Source organism: Peromyscus maniculatus, chromosome 14 (genome assembly GCF_049852395.1).
Source record: "Peromyscus maniculatus bairdii isolate BWxNUB_F1_BW_parent chromosome 14, HU_Pman_BW_mat_3.1, whole genome shotgun sequence".
Classification (NCBI taxonomy): Eukaryota; Metazoa; Chordata; class Mammalia; order Rodentia; family Cricetidae; genus Peromyscus; species Peromyscus maniculatus.
The window spans coordinates 714,667-732,382 of NC_134865.1; the positions used below are offsets into that span (position 1 = coordinate 714,667).

Consider the following 17,716-nt stretch of genomic DNA (forward strand, 5'->3'; position numbering starts at 1 on the left):
CAGTCACGGCCTGGTCTTCCCATCTCTCCTGGGGGTGGACCACCCGGGCAGGGATTTCTTATAATGTATTATCAAAGATGGATGGGGCCTGTCAAATCATCTTGCCATTTCGAAAAGACAGTGTAGCAGCTGCATGACAGAGCCTATTTCCTGTCTCTCTGAGCCTTTTGGGTCCACATCTGCCAGTGAGGGGCCAAAGACAGTAACATCTTTCTTACTTAGGATTTCTATCGCTGTGAAGAGATACCATGACCACGGCCACTCTCATAAAGGAAACATTTCATTGAGGCTGGCTTACAGTGTCAGAGGTTTAGTCCATTATGCATTAGTGTGCAGGCAGACATGGTGCTGGAGAAGGAGCTGAGAGTTTTACATCTTGAGCCACGGGCAGCAGAAGCCTCTGTGTCCCTGGGCACAGCTTGAGCATAGGAGACTTCAAAGCCCACCCCCACAGTGGCACACTTCCGCCAACAAGGCCACACCCACTCCAGCAAAGCCACACCCCCTAATAGTGCCACTCCCTTCTGGGGACCATTTTCTTCCATACCACCACAGCTTGTGTGTGGTGCTTCGGTGCTTAGAGTTCACTGGATCGTCTGTGGAAAACCAGCGTGCTGCTGCATCCACGATGACCCTGCAATGTTAGCTGTTACTATCACGATCATGATTTAGTGCTAATAATACCGTCAACCATGGCCGGAACCTTGTTTCTGCTCTGACAGATTCTAATGTTTTGGACAGACACTTTTCTTACCTGGCAAGCTCTTCCATTACAGCTTCCTTGTTGTGAGAGTTTTTCTAGGAAAATCTTTCTCCAGTTCTTTGTTTTTCTCCCTGAGCCTTTCATTAGACAGAGCTGGCACCCAGAAAGTATTACTTCCACACGGCAAGGACGTGCTGACCACACTTTTGTTCATGGTTCCCTCTGGATATGAGGCAGCTGCCTTTTGGCAAGACATGGCTGTGGTGCCCACAGATTAATGATCTCTATGTGGCAGCCTGTCTGTGTGTGCCTGCTTCTGTCTCAAACGCACTGTATTCGTCAGGGTTCTCCAAAGGGACAGAACTTACAGAATGACTCTATGTATATAGAAAGAGGACTTCTTAGAATGGTCTACAGGCTGTGCTACAGCCAATCCAACAAGAGAGTCCAAGAATCCGGAAGTTGTTCAGTCCGTGAGGCTGGATGTCTCAGCTGATCTGCAGTACACACTGGAATCTTGAAGAAGTAGGCTCTGATACCAGTGATGGAATGAACTTGCTAGTAAGGGCAAAAGCAAGCAGGCAAAGAGAAGCTTTTTTTCTTCCACGTTCATATAGGCTGCCAGCAGAAGGTGTGGCCCAGATTAGAGATGAGTCTTCCCACTTCAAGTGATTTAATTAAGCAAAAATCCCTCACAGGTGTGCCCAGCCATTTTGACGTTTTAGTTAATTCCAGATGTAGTGAAGTTGACAACCAGAACAGCCATCACGCACGCACGCACGCACGCACGCACGCACAGCTTGCCTTGTACCTACCCCACTAGTCTTTCTGAGTTTTTATTCCTGGGAACTCCTATGCTGGGATCCCCACAAAGGAGCACCTTTCTGGGTACCTAGGCCTATCTCAGCACTGACATAGAGGAAAACCTGTCCAAAGCAAACCCCAAGCCCCAGAAGACAAGACTTTCCTCCAGTCAGTAGGAAAGCCTGGGCCACTAGCTTCCAAGATCAAAGCCTACAGAGGCCTCCTCCTCCTCCTCCTCCTCCTCCTCCTCCTCCTCCTCCTCCTCACTGGTTTTGTTCTCTGCTAGAATTAAATACTTTCAAGCAGGAGGTGTCTTCTGTGATTCTCCTCAGGATTCTCTCATCTGGTAGGGAAGACTTGATTCACATGTGTGTTGACTGGCATGGAGAAATCTTCATATCTGGGTATCATCGAAGGCTCTTGCCATCCCAAGGCCTCTTTTTCTTCCCGCTGCCTTACACCATGTGAAAGCACTCCTCCTCCATCCATCTCGTCCATCCGCACATCTTATCTGACAGGCCCAGATTTCTAACCATGGAGAATTTTCAACTTTGACACATTGAAGCCAACCTAAACCTGACGTTTAAACTAAACCACTCATTTTTCCTCACAACTAAGTTTCTTTTTCAGCTATCCTGAGTGTATGTTCAGAGATATTACACTCAGAATCCCAGCACCAGCTGGCTCCTCTCTCCTGAAGGCTCAGCAGTAAAAGAAATCAGCCTCTGCTCCCTTCTAGTCCAGCCACGGGCCTCACATCTGGGTCCCTTCCACTTACTCCACAGCTACTGTAAGAAGGGGTCACCCTTGTGCTAGGGCGTGTGACCCCTTCAGCGGTCCATCTAGTTATTCAGCACTGGCTTTACCTAGGGACTTGTTAAAATGCAAAATCTCAGCCCCTACTTCAGGGACCTCTGGGAACAAAAACCGTATTGTAGTAAGATGCATAGGTCAGTCATACGTGCAAATGTTCAGAATCCCTGAATGAGCGAACGTAATATGCAGGTTTTCCAAACCGCTGCATCAGTAATGAATTAGTCGACGGGTACTACAAGCCCACGAGCAAAGGGCTGCCGCTTTAAGCCATGTTTTGCTTGCAGATTGTTCTTACTCATTACATCAGCCTAACTCTGCAAAGCGTGCCGCTGAGGAGGGAAGCAAACGCCTAGGCTATGCTGAAAATGCATCATGCCCGGCTTTATTTTAAGCCTTTGAAATGTCATTCTTTCTCTGGCCCTTCTCTCTGGTACTGTGGTACAAACCTCCATTCCAACAGCTTTGAGTATAATCCTTGTGGCAGTTCCTGAGGTTAGAAACATAGCTTGCAGACTACTCTCATGTTTTTAGGTTTTTAAAGATGCTTTTTACAAACCACACTGATGGATAAAGGTGTTACATTCTCTATAAACATCAACCATAGCATAATTATAACCAAAGACTCCCAATTATGATTTTTTTTTAAATACTAGCTGCAGATCACTATTAAGCTACTGAGCCCAATACAAATCTAAAGTTAGATTGCCCTCACACCCATCATCTTGAAAAAGTAGGTATTAATGTCCCCATTTTACAGATTAGGTAACTGAGGCCTTAAGCAATAAATTAAACAGCCCGGTAACTCATAGACTTCAAGTCGATACCGAAGTGATGCAGAATCCCTTCCTGTTCCGTTCCTCGCAGGATTCACATTAAGTGGTGTCCCATTTTCCATTGACAGGAAGTATATGTTGGAAAAGAAACAATGTGCACCGTGGACGGCCTTCACTTCAACAGCACGTACAATGCTCGAGTCAAGGCCTTCAACAAAACAGGAGTCAGCCCCTACAGCAAGACACTGGTCCTCCAGACGTCTGAGGGTAAGGCCCTTCAGCAGTATCCCTCAGAGCGGGAACTACGTGGCGTCTAACGTGGCTGGCAGCCTGGAGGTAACCCCATCAGAGCCACATCCCTCAAGTTTTTCCATGACTTGCACTGTCTCCGGCCCCAGAGCCGCTGTCCCTCTGCCGCCTTTAGAAGGCCCGTGAGATGTGGACGTGAGAGCAAGCCAGAGGTTCCACATCAGCTGTTCCAATGGCTCCCTTTGCTAACACTCTAAGCGGCAGTGGAAGAAGCTGAACGTGAAGGCCTGAATGTGCCTCTGGTGTCTAAGATGGAGGCACTTAAGCTCTAGAGCAGGCTCCCATTCTCCACCAAGCCACGTCAGTGGCCATTCTGCCCAAATGATTCTCCATGTCTTTGTAGCTCTTGCTTGCTCCTGACAGGGCTGGGATGTAGATTCTTTCCAGCTTTAGATCTGTATGACTGGACCATCTTTTCAGTGGGTGTGGGGTGCTAGAGCCTGTTGACCACTTCTGGCTTAACCAGCTCGGACTACTTCCTTTCCCACCCAAAGCCCAGGCCATCAGCACCGGGACTGAGATTTCCTGTGCGCACCAAACAGGAAGAGACCAGCAACTCTGCTTTACCTCGTCATGTGGGTCATTACCAGTCCCTCCCTCTAGGGGTGGTTAGGGGCTGCCTGGGGCCACTATACGACGACATTGTTTCTCTAGAGGACATTTGATTCTTGGCTGTACTATAAATACTCTGGTCACCAGAGACAATCTGTCTAGAAGAGGCTTGTACTTGACGGGCTGGTATAACCTCTGAGGCTTTAATGTTTTTTTTTATTTTACAAGCAGCGGGAGCACATGAGACTAAACCTGTGAAGGGTATGTGTGACTGGTACCAAAGCGTTTTGAGACTTTGGGGTGTTGTTTTAATCATGGAAGTCACCTCCTACCCCACTGGCACTCTCCACGACTAATCTCTCGTGTTGACTTTGTTCAAGGTGTTAGCTAAAAAAAAAAAAAAAAAAAAAAAAATGGTGGTGGTGGTTCTCCAACCTTCCACACACCCCAGCATGTGTCAGTCACCCCTAAAATGGCCCACATGGTTCAAAACAAGCACAACTTTGAATCCCACAGTGAGGGTGAGAGACCCACAGCTATGAAAGCAATGCTTGGGGGCGTGGGTGTGAGTCTGAGTGAAGCTCAGAAGAAGAGGCTTTGCCAAGGATCAAAGACTCACATGACCTGTACCCACACAGAGGCTAGTGACAGACATCTAGCTCTTTGCCCAGACTTAACATTTTCGCATCTTCCTTCGGGGATGACCGACCAGCTTGAGCGCTGTTGCCTCTTTCCCTGAAACACCATGCTACATGCTGAGGGCCTCCAGGAGTTCTTTCTAGAAGCAATGCAGAAGGCCTTGATGGTGCTGGCCAACATCTCCCAGTGTGCTGAAGGTGGTTTGATGAGGTGGGATGTGCGTGGAAGCAGAGCAGGGAGGAAGTGTGGCAGTGTTGCTGTGATTTGTCAACAGAACTGTATGAAAACTGTTTCTCTTCTAACTAGGTTATAGAAACCAGATTATTATGCTCAAACCAGTTACTAACATAACCATCTGCGTACTTCTGTCTGTCCTTTCGTCCTGCAGGAAGGTGTCACTTTCTTAGTCTCTCTCAATGTTCATGAGATACTGGTGTCTATTATTAGTTACAGGATGTGGACGTGCGATCCCCGGTACCACACTTACAGAATTGGGGGTCATTTTCTAAGTGAAACTAACGGAACACGTTCTCTACGAACAAAGAAACTGTATTGTAGAAATCCATTCCTCCATGAATTTTATATATATATATATATATATATATATTATGTGCAAACCTAAGGTATGTATGTGACTCCGAGTCAACCCCGATCATCCTGTAGACATCAGCGTTCTCTGTTACTGACCCGAAGTGATTCGCTCATGATGAATAAAGTTCGCACACATACTTTCTCCATACTTTGGTTGTTTTTTTTTCTTCTCCCTCATTGAAGTAGTGAGACACAGGATTTAGGGAGTGAGGGGAAATGGCAGTGAACTGTCATCTTCAAGAGAGACTCGATCAACCCCTTACCACAGAGAAAAGCCATCTCATCAGATCGCTTTTGGCTTTCTAGAAGTCAGTGAGAAAATGCCATCATAGACATTTGAGAATTCTGTTGCACTTATACCTTATCCTGCCATTTCTACAGTGTCTGGAAAGTTTACTTCGGAGTTTGTTGTTGTTTGTTTGTTTTGCTGGTTTGGGGCGGGGTGGAGGGGGTGATTTGTTCTAGCTTTTGGTTGTGAGAGAGTCTTTCACATTCTTCTTAGCAAGAGTCAGTTCCCTTCCCAACTTCAGAACAGAGGTCTGCATCTAAGAAGGGTCCATTTCATGTGTGACGGACAGCAAGTCTAAGTTAATGACATGTGTGTAATGTGTGGTTTAAATCATTGTCACTAACACTCTGCCACAAAACCCCCTGCTGGCCTAGAGGGGACGTTCCGCGGGGAACCCACCGTGTGCGCATTGTTAGGAGTTCTGCTCATTTCCCCGCCCCCCCCCCAAAAGTCAAATGTTTCTGTCTGTCTGTCTAGCGGAGAGTTTGGTGGGTGCCCACGGTCCTACACCGTGGGTAGAGAGTGTGGAGCCCCTGTTCCTTCACTGTGTGCAGCTTCCAGGCTAGGAAGAGAACGGATCTTAAAGAAACACACACACATATCCACAAAGGAAAGAAAGACAGCCTATACATGAGAAAATTGGCCCAAAAACAACGCACTCTAAGTTAGGCTAACGGAGAAAGCGGTGTTACCTGAGTTCCAGTTAGGTTTAGTCCACTGAAAGCAGGTTTCTGGGGATGTATCCAGGACTGATACATGCATGAGGTATTACCTGAGTTCCAGTTAGGTTTAGTCCACTGAAAGCGGGTTTCTGGGGATGTATCCAGGACTGATACATGCATGAGGTATTACCTGAGTTCCAGTTAGGTTTAGTCCACTGAAAGTGGGTTTCTGGGGATGTATCCAGGACTGATACATGCATGAGGCCAGTCCCAGATCTAAACCAAATTATACTGACTTAAGAAGAAATACAAGTGTAAGCAACTATGAATTTTATTGAAATGGGTCCGACAGAGTAACCCAGCCGGGAAATACCTTTGCCATCTAGTCTGAGTACTTGAGTTCAATCCTCAGGACCCATATGTAGACTCTGGAAAGTTGGCCTCTGTCACACAGGCATATCAGTGCCTCCCGCTCCCCCAACACCATATCCAAGTAATCGAATAAAGAAATAAATAGGCTAAAAATTGTGAAGAATTTTAAAATAAGGCCCATAAACTTGGTTGTGTATGTTTTTAAGTTAACTCATTGAATGGCTATCCTGGCCACGCACTGCCTGTAATGTTATCTGCAGAAAAGTGTTGAAACCATTCTGTACCAAGGCTTTCTTAACACACTGTGTTCTGAGGCTCAATCTGTGTGACAGACCGTACCCCCACCAAAGAGAATCAGGCAAGTCTGAGAACCAGTGAGGAACTTCGGTTCATTTTCCTGTAATTTCCCTCTGCCTGCCTGAACCAATAACACCTTCTGTCTATTTGCCATAGCCTGGAGAGACTCAAGTGGAGCACAGGTGATATCCCTGAGGCCAGCAGCTGGCTGTACAGAAAAGTTTCCTGGGACCCCACTCTGCTGAACTTCTCAAGGCCTGGGAGCTTTTTAGTGTTCATGCCTGGCAGTCACCTGGGGGAGTGGGAGCTGGCCCTCACTTGTCCCTCAGAGGAAAGTATAAGGTTGAGACCTCTACACAAAACCTACTCTTTAACTCCAATCTCTTTAACTCCAGTCTCCGTATAGAAGGTTCATCTGGACAGGTTCTTAGGTGTAGAACTACTTCTGGGCATTTTTGAGGCCCTTGACCTGTGTTTCCAAATTACTTTCCAGATAAACTGAATACTAGGAGTGTGTCAATCATTCCAGAGTAGCCCATCACCTTAAGTCTACTACCTTAAGGTTTAACTTAAAATAACAGGTAGTCGCTTCTAAAAATAAAAATGTTTCTAAAAGAATTGGACCTTATTTGTTCCTAGACTACTATTGTGATTGATTCATATCTAAAAACCACATGAAATAAGTGACAGCACTTTGGGGGGGGGCAGGGAGAGCTAGTGAGGTGGGGAGGAACTCTCAAAAAGATGTAGAGGGAGAGAAATCCAAGTAGACAGAGTTGTGATGTATAGGCAAACACTTCCAAAATCTACTTTGAACAGACACCAACAGTAAACTTGATCATTCCAGAGCTCTGACTAGCGGAGCGTCTCAGTTACGTCAGGAAACCAGCTGAGCCCCATGTTCACAGAGGCGGCACCAAGTCCATTCCGCTCCCTGGAGTTTGGGGCCTCGCTGCTCTTTTGCACACTCCCTGGCAGCTTGCTCAGATAGCTGCATGTGGTGCTATGTCTCTCTTTAGGCTGTCTGGCCCCCCAGTCTAGAATGCCATCTTGAAATGTTGGAGTAAGAAGAATGGCCTCTGGTTAGCAGAGGGAAAGGACACAGGGTCCAGGCCCATTGGTATCTAGGTGCCCAGTTGGCACCTATGGGTCCTGAATTCATTGACTCATTGCTAAGACCTCAGCAGCACATTAGAGAAAGGGCTGGGAGCCAGATGTGGATATGTTGGCACAGACCTATGATCCCAACATCTGGGAGGGAACCGCGGGAGAGTTAAGGGATGAGGATCTTCCTTGGCCACAGGGTGAGTTAGATGAGCTTGCATTACATGAAAATGTGTGTGTGTGTGTGTGTGTGTGTGTGTGTGTGTGGTTTACACACAAGAGGATGGGGAATTGTTAGAGAAGTTGAGGATGCTGAGGGCATTGAGCTAGGAGGAAAATAATGAGAAGAGATTAAAAAAAACACACCCACCCACCTTCTATGAAGATTTAAAAAGTATATAGTGTGTTTGGAAAAGGTCCCCATCTAAAGCACTTAAAGTTAGCATGTCCTCCAGAGCCCTGAGTGGATGTCAAGCATATTTCAGGCTTTGTAGTCACATCACAAAGACAACACAAACAAACAAGCCCAAAGCTACCAACTTAGTTAGACCTTACTTCACTCGGTGCCAGGCTGTGCCAGGCTGTGCCAGGCTGTGCCAGGCTGTGCCAGGCTGTGCCAGGCTGCTGAGAACTTCCTTCATTGTCCATGGAGAATGACAGTTACGTGAAAGTCGGAAGATTCTTTGGGGATAGTGAAACACAATAGAGAAATCATAGAAAACTACTCCTCGTGGGCCTGGGAGCTGACCCAGTGGGTAAAGTACATGCTGCACAAGCTTGAAGACCTGGGCTCAGGTTCTCGGCACCCGTGTAAGGAGCTGGGCACAGTGGCACATGCCAGTAGGCCTGGCACAGGAAGGCAGAAATGAGGATCCCTCGGGCTTGCTGGCCAGGCAACCTAAACCAATGAATGAGATCCAGGTTCATTGAGAGACCCTGTCTGAAAATATAAATGACACGCCCACCTCTGACCTCTGCATGCATGTGCCTACACACCCGCACACACATGACACGCCCACCTCTGACCTCTGCATGCATGTGCCTACACACCCACACACACATGACACGCCCACCTCTGACCTCTGCATGCATGTGCCTACACACCCGCACACACACACACACACACACACACACACACACACACACACACACACATCTGTTTGTTCTGTTTCACTATAAAGTCATACAATAAAATTAATTCACCCCCAAGGCAATTAAACAGATGGCAGTCTACACTACCTCTCTGGACCTGTCACTAATGTCTAAACTTACCTGTCCTGCTCTGCTGAGGCGACATTACTCCTGATCTTAATGTATTAGTCTTCTGCTGTTGTAATCAGTTGCCACAAAACTAATGGTGTAAAACAGCACACATATATCCCCTTAGACTTCCGGAGATCAGAATCCTATAGGGAGGGATCAGCAGGACAGGGTCCTTTGAGGACACTCTAGAAAAACATCTGTTTTCTTGTCACTTCCGACTTCTAGCAGCCACCTGCCTTTCCTGGCTCGCGGTCCTTTCTTCTATCTTAAGATCTGGCAGCATAGTGTCTTCTAGCCTCCTAACTCTGCCTTCCTTATGTAAGGACCCTCGTGATGACTGTGGTCCCACGTGGGCAACCCAAGATAGTCTCCAGCTTCCAAGAACCTTAATGGAATCGCACAGAGCCTCTTTCCCTCTGAAAGGTAACCTATTCAGAGGTTTCTGAGGATGCAGATATGGGCATTTTTGGGTGGGCCACAAATCCATCTGCCTCATCTACCACACGAGCAAGCTGTTATCCTACCCCATATCGGGGGAAATAACTTTCCAAGGCATAAAATAACATTTCAGACCCAGTTCCTTCAGACACCCAGTACAGAACATTATGGCACTGATGCTGGAAATGTGTTACTTGCTTTTACCTCCGGAAAGAGAAAGAGGACTACCCTGAGTCTGCCTGGTGTGTAAACACATCCTTCCACAGTGAAGCTGTTTGCAGAGTTGCCTTGTCTGCTCCACTAGCCAGAAATAAGACGCTGATGTTTCCAGAGTCACAGTAGACTTTTGTCAAGAAAGAATATAGCCTCTTGCTTTAAGAAGGTGTAGAAGTAGCTTGAGTCTCAACCGAAGTCCAGCAGACAGGTGTCTGTACATCCTCCAACCCCTACCCCAGGCAGGAAATTAGCCTGAAGAGTCCCTTTCCCGCGGTGTCACCGTGGACGCTCTAGGCAGGAGGTAACAGACACGGATTGGTAAGGAGAAAGAATGTCACAGATCTGAGATCTTCAAAAGCCGCTATAGATGAGGCCTGGGGCTGAAAGCCAACTTAGACTGAAACCATCCCAGAACTATTGATTAATAGAAGCTTTCTAGCCCTCCAGACCTCAGTTTGGAAAGTAGAGAGAATAAGGGATATGAGAGAGCCGCGTTTTACGTAAGGCTGTATACTCCATCCAGCACTACCACCAACCGTGGGCCCTAGGCATTGGAGAAAAACATGTTCCCAAGAGTCCTTAACGGAATGACCTCACTTGCCATCGCCCCAGTATCTATCCGATCAGATGTTCAGCCTCACGCTGTCCTTTCCATGGTAACAGCCTCTGCTCCCACACATCAAAGGAAACCACCCTGAAATACTGAGTCGTATAGGCAGAATTCTCCTCCATCAGTCTCAACACCAAATGGCCTCAGGTCCACATGTCCGGAATCCCTTTGTAGATATACTTCATAATAACTTGAGGCCAGCCTAAGCATTTCACTTTAAACCGTAGCGTGCTGAGATCCTCACGTCCCATAGAAGCTGTAGCCTTGTGAGGAAGAGAACCCCTCAGGAACACAGTGGGGAGGAACAACACCACAGTTACCTCCCGGGGCTAATGGTTCATTCATCTTTCGGTTCCTAAGAACCACTTAGGTGAACGACCCTATTTAGAGAATAAAAGATTCCTCCTCAATGCAGTACAGGGTTTGTGGTTGGCACTAAATCACCCCCTCAACCCTAGGTGACCTCCTAGGCCATTAGAAGGCACTCCATGGTCCATGGCATGAACTTTGCCTTTTTGTATATTTCTAAGACATTAAAAAAAGAAACAGCTTTGTCACTCTCGAATTTCATCACCAGGAACTGATCTTGCCAGTCTATTTCCAACCCCACCTCAGAGGAGGATGTGTTCCTTAGCCTTTCTAGGCTTCCGTTCTCTCATATGTAAAATCACAGAACTCCAAGTTCCTACAGTTTGTGCTTCTATGGTCCGGCTCTTCAGTCTGGCTGTAAAGCACTGTTACTATATATTTAATACAGGTCAGACACCAGGGGCCACTGCCTCCTCCAAGGTCTTGGTGGGTCTATATTATAGGCATATAAGTTATGCCTATAATACTGAATATTCAGCACTAAATTAAATATTTGGGAAATTAACATATATGGAAAAACACATGTACTAAGAATATGTTTTTCCCCCATGCCTCTACTTTGTTTTGCCTGACTCAAAAAACATCTCAGCCTCTCCAAAAACTAACTTAATTAGAACATTCATTCCCAGGACAAAATCCTCAAGGTAGGTAAATTATACTTGACCAATTTGGGATAAATTCTACCACATAGAAAGAGAGAGAGAAAGAGAGAGAATGATACATTTCAGAGCCCAGAAGAAAGAAATATTTTGTCCTTTTCATTCTGACAACATGTAGCATCCCAAGAAATTTCCTAAAATGTTTCTATAAGACTGAATTGGATCTACCACCCTCTCTGCAGATCTAGAAAATGTGCTCTTCGGTCCTGTGGAAGTGTGTATCTAATTAAAGTGTGAGGATTCTCAGGCCTCCTAATGGATGTTGCTGCTCATAAATAATGCCATGGTGTCCTAAATTGGAGTGGAGGATTGGGCAAGGAGGTATGCAGCCATCCTCCGGGTGCCAAGAGCCGGTTCATTCTTTTAAAAGGAGGTTTTCAAAACAGATTTGGTTCTTCCTACTCAATGGCAATTACTGCCGCTCTCAAGAAAGCTTAAGATGCCACCTTTTGTTATAAATTATCCACCCGTTGGACGTAATTGTGACTCCGGCTACTTGTTTGATCATTTGAGAAAATTGTCTACTTCCTCATGCCTTTCCTCGTCTCCTTTTCAAAATCTCCCCACCAAGAGCAGATTAGCTGACAGCTGTTCCCGCCGCAGCAGAACTCATCTTCCCCGGTGTTGGTGCAGCGCTCAGGGGCATCTCTTGTCTGCTCCGCTCTGGACGCCTCCCCTCCTGTCAGGCTGTGGTCCTATGGTGGCTCGGTTTTAAAGCTGTGCCTGCCAGGCAGGGGGACACCCAAAGCTCCCTCCCACCGGGACACAGAGGAAGCCAGATTAGTGAATGTTGCATAAGAAATTCAGTCACTTCACTCCCGTTGAGTCCCCAAAAGAGCGTATTCAAGACTGTAATTCATCAGGCTGGAGCATAGCCTAGTGCTTAAGAGCACTTCTTGCCCTTGTGGAGGACCTCCGTTGAGTTCCGAGTTTTAGGCTGCTCACAACCGCCTGTAACTGTCTTTATGGGATCCAATGACCTCTTCTGGCCTCTGTGGACATTTTCACATGGAGCATATGCACACAGACATTTTTAAAGGTGGAATAATTTACATATACAAACTATTCCACAATTTCTAATACTTAATGTTTTAAGTTTTCAAATATTTTGAAATCTTGGAAATGTTAGAATAAAAAATGCCATCCCGCCCCCCAGAAGTATAAAACTTATCGATGATTGACACATTTCCTCTTGATTGATAATTCTCTTATAGTCAGTTCTTCCAGCCTCATGCTTTTCAACTACTCAAGTCTAACACCCATGATAGTTATTCAGTAAGTGTCAAACAAATAAAAGAAACATGATCCAAACAGGGTACAGCACCTAGATCTTCTTTTCTTGATCCTGGAAGTCAGTAAAGAGCGTAAGTGGTCCCCAGCGGGTCTTTATTATCTTGGTAAATCTCGATTGCTTCCTTTAAGCAGAGCCTTCTGCTGTCAGCTAGGTCTCCACTCCAGGACCCAGTGGGAAGGGAAAGCAGCCTGGGAGAGAACAAGAGGAAGCCATCAGTCTTGACGGAGTTGATAGGCAGTATGAATGGACACGTTTGCGCTTGAACACAGTTGGCATCCTGGATGTATCCATATGAGTGAGGTTGAGGAGATGGTTCAGTCAGTAAGGTGCTTGCTCTGAAGGGGAATGCTTGTTATTCCAGCACCAGGAAGAGAGAGAGAGAGAGAGAGAGAGAGAGAGAGAGAGAGAGAGAGAGAGAGAGAGAGAGAGAGAGAGAGACTGAGAGACTGAGACTTGTTGGCTGGCCAGACTAGCCTAATGGGCAAACTCCAAGACAACGAGAGACCTTGTCTCCAAGTACAAGATGGATGGCGCCCAAGGAGTGAAATAACATCCACAGTTGTCCTCTGGCCTCAGCGCGCGCACATGCGCGCGCGCGCGCACACACACACACACACACACACACACACACACACAAAGTGAGTGCAATCTCCACTTTCAGCCACGGGCAGAGCCTTTACTACTGGTCTTTCCCACTGAACTGCTTCTTAGTACAGTTCAGTCAGAGAGGGCTAGAGACATGATGTGCACACGACAAGGTAGCAGCAATGTCCTAAGACACCGTGCCTTGTCTTTCTCTAGTGATTGTTAGATAAAGATGAAGATCATCATCACAATATTAGCTTCCTAGCCTGTATTCTGGAAAACAAAACTAAAAACCTCATTCTTCTTTGTCTTGACAATAGAACGTTAATGGCCGAGGAGCCTTCTCTGACGGCTGTTAAGATCAATAGTTGTGTTTGAAAGAGAAGGTGAGGAAGCAGGATATGCTTTCTTCCTGCCTCCCACAATACAACACAGAATACACACTGGGGTAGTTGTATTTATTATGTTCAGTGTGAGTTGAACATGCTTTGGCTAAAGGAGGATTTGGTAATGGCATTTGCAATCTTGCCCTTTGTATCTACGATGCCTTTGAGCTTATCCAGAGGAGCATGACTAGAAAAGTAAACCCATAAGTTAAAATGTAGCTACGAATATCTCCTTAGCTCAGAAATAGAAAGATTTAAAGAGGATCGATGACTGTCGTCAAATGCTGCAGGACTAGTGATCAGTCCATTTGGCCCTAGACAGTACCTGGTGAGTGGAACCCCGAAAGAAGTATATCCAAGCCATGAAATCAATAACCCCAAACACATGGTGCTGGCTGGAGATCCATCTTCCAGGGGATTTCATGGGAAGCTTGGTGGTCCCACCTCGACTGTTGCTAAGTGGTCTAAGTGCCCTGTAGACAAGTAACCAAACATAAGCGCCCATGGGAGAGGCGTGGAGGGAGGACCACCTCTTAGTCTGACTGGAATTAGGAGGAAATTACCTTTACTCTCTCCTCTAATTTGTTTGGAAAATTCTCATAGCCAGGTAGGTTTGATTTTGGGTGGTTTGTTTTGCTTCATTTTGCTTGGGAAAATGGGAGCAGGTCCCACCTGGTTGGGCTTGAAAGTTCACAGCTGAAAAACAAAGAATGAATGGCAGTTGAACCTCTCTGTCTGGGTACAGGACAAGTTCAAGAGTAAGCTGAGTCGAGGAAAACATGGCTTATTGATAGGCAATCTATCCATCCACATAAAAGAATAGGAAACAGTCTTATTGCCGTTATTAATCCTAGGGATAGCCATGGCTACACTTAGCACCCCACCTCAAAGTTCTTGGCACTGAGAATAAAAAGGGGGAGTGTTCCTCATGATTGGCTTGGATCTGAGCCCAAAATTACGGGCAGAGTACACGTCTCTCCATGCGTGTTCAGATCACTGCTTGGAGAGTCAATGTGCTCCAAACATCAACTTACCTTAATCTTCAAAACAACAAGTGTCTGCAGGATAACGGATTGATGGTCACATCTGGTGAAGAACACAGTGTCAGGCAAATTCGTGTGAATAAAGTTTCCTGAGATAACCACAGTGGTAAATGTCTTCTCCAACTGGAAAGAGTCTATTCACAGCTCCGCGTGGTCACATTTCAGATCTTCTCATGAAACTAAGAGGCTAGTCTCCCTTGAAGTGGATTGTGTGACATAAATATGTGGGGGCCAGTGAGAGAGCTCAGCAGGTCAAGGTGCCCGCCACCAGCTCTGATAGTCTGAGTTCAGTCCCTAGAACCCACAGGACAGAAGTAGACAACGAGCACCTGCAGGCTGTCTTCTGATCTCTGCACATGTGCTGTGACTCTTGAGTGTGCACACACACACACACACACACACACACACACACACACACACACACAAATAGATGTGAAGAACAATGATGTTTTTTAATTTTATTGTATCTGAACAAAGAAATGATCATACATCCCAAGTCACCCAAACTATATGAAGTTTAAGTAGAAACTTCACTACATTATTATTCCTGGAGATATAAAAAGCTTTGGCCACCTTTCCTTTTCTGTGATATTTGGTTTATAGAAAAATTAAATCTCCCCTCAGGGGTAAGACTAAAGTCTGAAAAGCTAACATTGATATTGTGTTTGGAAATGAAAATGAGGCTGCTTCTTTGCAGTATTAAAACTTGCAATAGCCCCTCTTATGAGGTCTCCAGGTAGGACTATGTTCTACACACACACACACACACACACACACACACACACACACACACACACTCGAGCACACACTTTTGCTTCAACCTGCACAGTGTAGCATTTTGATCAGAAAGGGCCGTGCACAGAGACAAGCCACTCACGAGACAAAGTAAGTCCCAGTAACACCCACTGGCCACCAAAACAAAATGCCCTTTTTGATGAGAAACTGTTTCCTTGGGAGTCTGGATCCTGGCATGTCATCTGTACTTCTTGAGTTTCCACTACTAAAGTGAGTTTAACAGGACTCCAGCTGGTGACCGAGACCTCCCTTTAGTACAATAATGACCGTCACGCCGGGCCTTTCTCCCTCTAGTACAATAATGACCGCCAGGCCAGGTCTTTCGGAGCAGCAGCAGACACCCCCCACCTATGTCCCTGCCCCCTGCCCACACTCTGCTCATTATTAGAGAACTCACGTGAGTTCAATGGTGTCCAGAGCACAGGAGAATAACTCAGAAACAAGAGAGGTCTCATTCCCCAGGTGTCAGGCCTGCCTTCCTAGGGTCATCTGCATTTCTTCGTCCATTCAAAGATCAGGTCTTGAATGCTCTAGGATTAAAATAATCTCTAGAAATTGGGGGAATGCATTAGTAAAGGAAAAATATTTCACAGTTTCTAACAGTTATCATCTCCTAAATAGAACCCCTTTAAGAAACCATTGTTAAATGCACACACACACACACACACAAAAGTGTTGATTTATTTCCTCATCAGTGGGTAAGAAGTACCTACCTGTAAGTCTCAACATGTTTCACTTAATAGAAAGGAAAAACCTCCTTCACGCCTTTCTATTACTAAAAGTTAGAGAAATACAAACGATTGCCAGTGGTGCTGGAGTGGTTGTCTGGTCTGGGGTCCCGACCCACTGACAATTCCCACCTCAGATACACCGTTTTGCTAATTCCTGTGGGTGGTGCCTGTGGGGCTGATGCATCTTTGTGTGAAAGCTTGCGTAGGTGGTCTTTGGGAACCTGGCATGGGCGGCCAGCAGATGTCTGATCTCTGGTTTGCCTTGATCTTACGTTTAGACACAGATTCAGAAGAACAGACCCTCCCTTTTCCAGTGCCTTCGGAAAGACTGCCGCTCCGCAGAATGAGTCCTTTCTCCTCCACCCTTAATCTACAACCCAGCTTCCCCGGGAGATCCTACTTTGATTTCCGATCCTCGCCCCATCAGCTCAGCTTGCACTCTTCTTTACAGTCTCTCAATGCACCGGGTGAGCTGAGCTGTTAGATCTTCTTCCTCTTCCTCTCTGTGTCTTGGAGGCCTCTCTGAAACTCGTGTGTTGTTCGTGTGCGTGGTGGGTGGGGAGGGGCGGGGGACGACCTGCATCTGTGTCTGTGGCTTCCAGTGTGGCTGAGGGAGCTTCCTGGCATTCTTGTTTGTATGGTGGAACGACCCACCCTAGAGCTGTGGTCCATGTGTGACGGCATCGGAACAGGATGCGAGAAGTTGTTCTTTTTGCATCCGCTGGTACCCCCATGGAACCCTTGCTCTTCATCACACGCAGCCGTAGCATGGCATAGGCACTGGCTGAGGAGAGGCCATGGTGGTAGTGTGGAGGTTTGCAGCCTTCTGTATCCAGGAAACCAGCTGTGTCTGGGAGACTGGATCAGTGCATCCAGCCTGGAGTGGTCTGATTAAACATAGACTCGAGAGATCTTTACTGACAAAAATAAAACTAAAAAAAAAAAAAGACATGCCGTTAGCAAAATACATCCTCCAGAGCAGGGAGCAGAGAGCAGACAATGAAAGCATTTTCTGCAAAGGCCAGCGGTACACACACTGGAAGGACTGCAGGCTGAGAGCAGATCACTTCTACCCGAGGGCAAGGACCACTGTTAGCTGAATTACAAACCACTTCATCATGATGCCCAGGGCCAGAGATCCTATAACCAAAATATGGGGCCTCAGGAAGTTGCTTACAGCCAAATCATAGAAGGGCTATGGTTGGTTCCAGGGAAACTAGACTCGGGTTACTTTGCAGTGAGCGCTGCCTAGCAAACAGAGCTTCAAATCCCTAAAATGCAGACCTATTTGATCTCTTCGGGACTATATTGTAATCACGGATACACATGATGCACATCTCACCTCCCCGAGGGTTTCTTTTGGGTTTTATTTTGCTCCCTCTGGCTCATCCCACATCCTGGAATGGAGAAGGCCAC

General features: G+C 46.4%; 1 protein-coding gene across 22 annotated transcripts in view; it reads left to right on the top strand.

The window, feature by feature from the left end:
* Positions 1-17,716, top strand: part of Trim9 (tripartite motif containing 9) — a 112,917-nt gene that overhangs the window by 86,399 nt on the left and 8,802 nt on the right. For 6 of the 22 annotated variants that reach the window (XM_016003912.3, XM_042260559.2, XM_042260558.2 and 3 more), the window contains exons 7-8: positions 3,225-3,363; positions 16,579-16,767. In XM_016003912.3, the coding sequence (XP_015859398.1) occupies positions 3,225-3,363; positions 16,579-16,767 (328 nt within the window). Of the gene's footprint in view, positions 1-3,224; positions 3,364-3,899; positions 4,126-4,185; positions 4,391-16,578; positions 16,768-17,716 lie in introns of those variants that run through there. The other 16 variants (XM_042260567.2, XM_006985453.4, XM_042260563.2 and 13 more) reach the window with 5 other exon arrangements.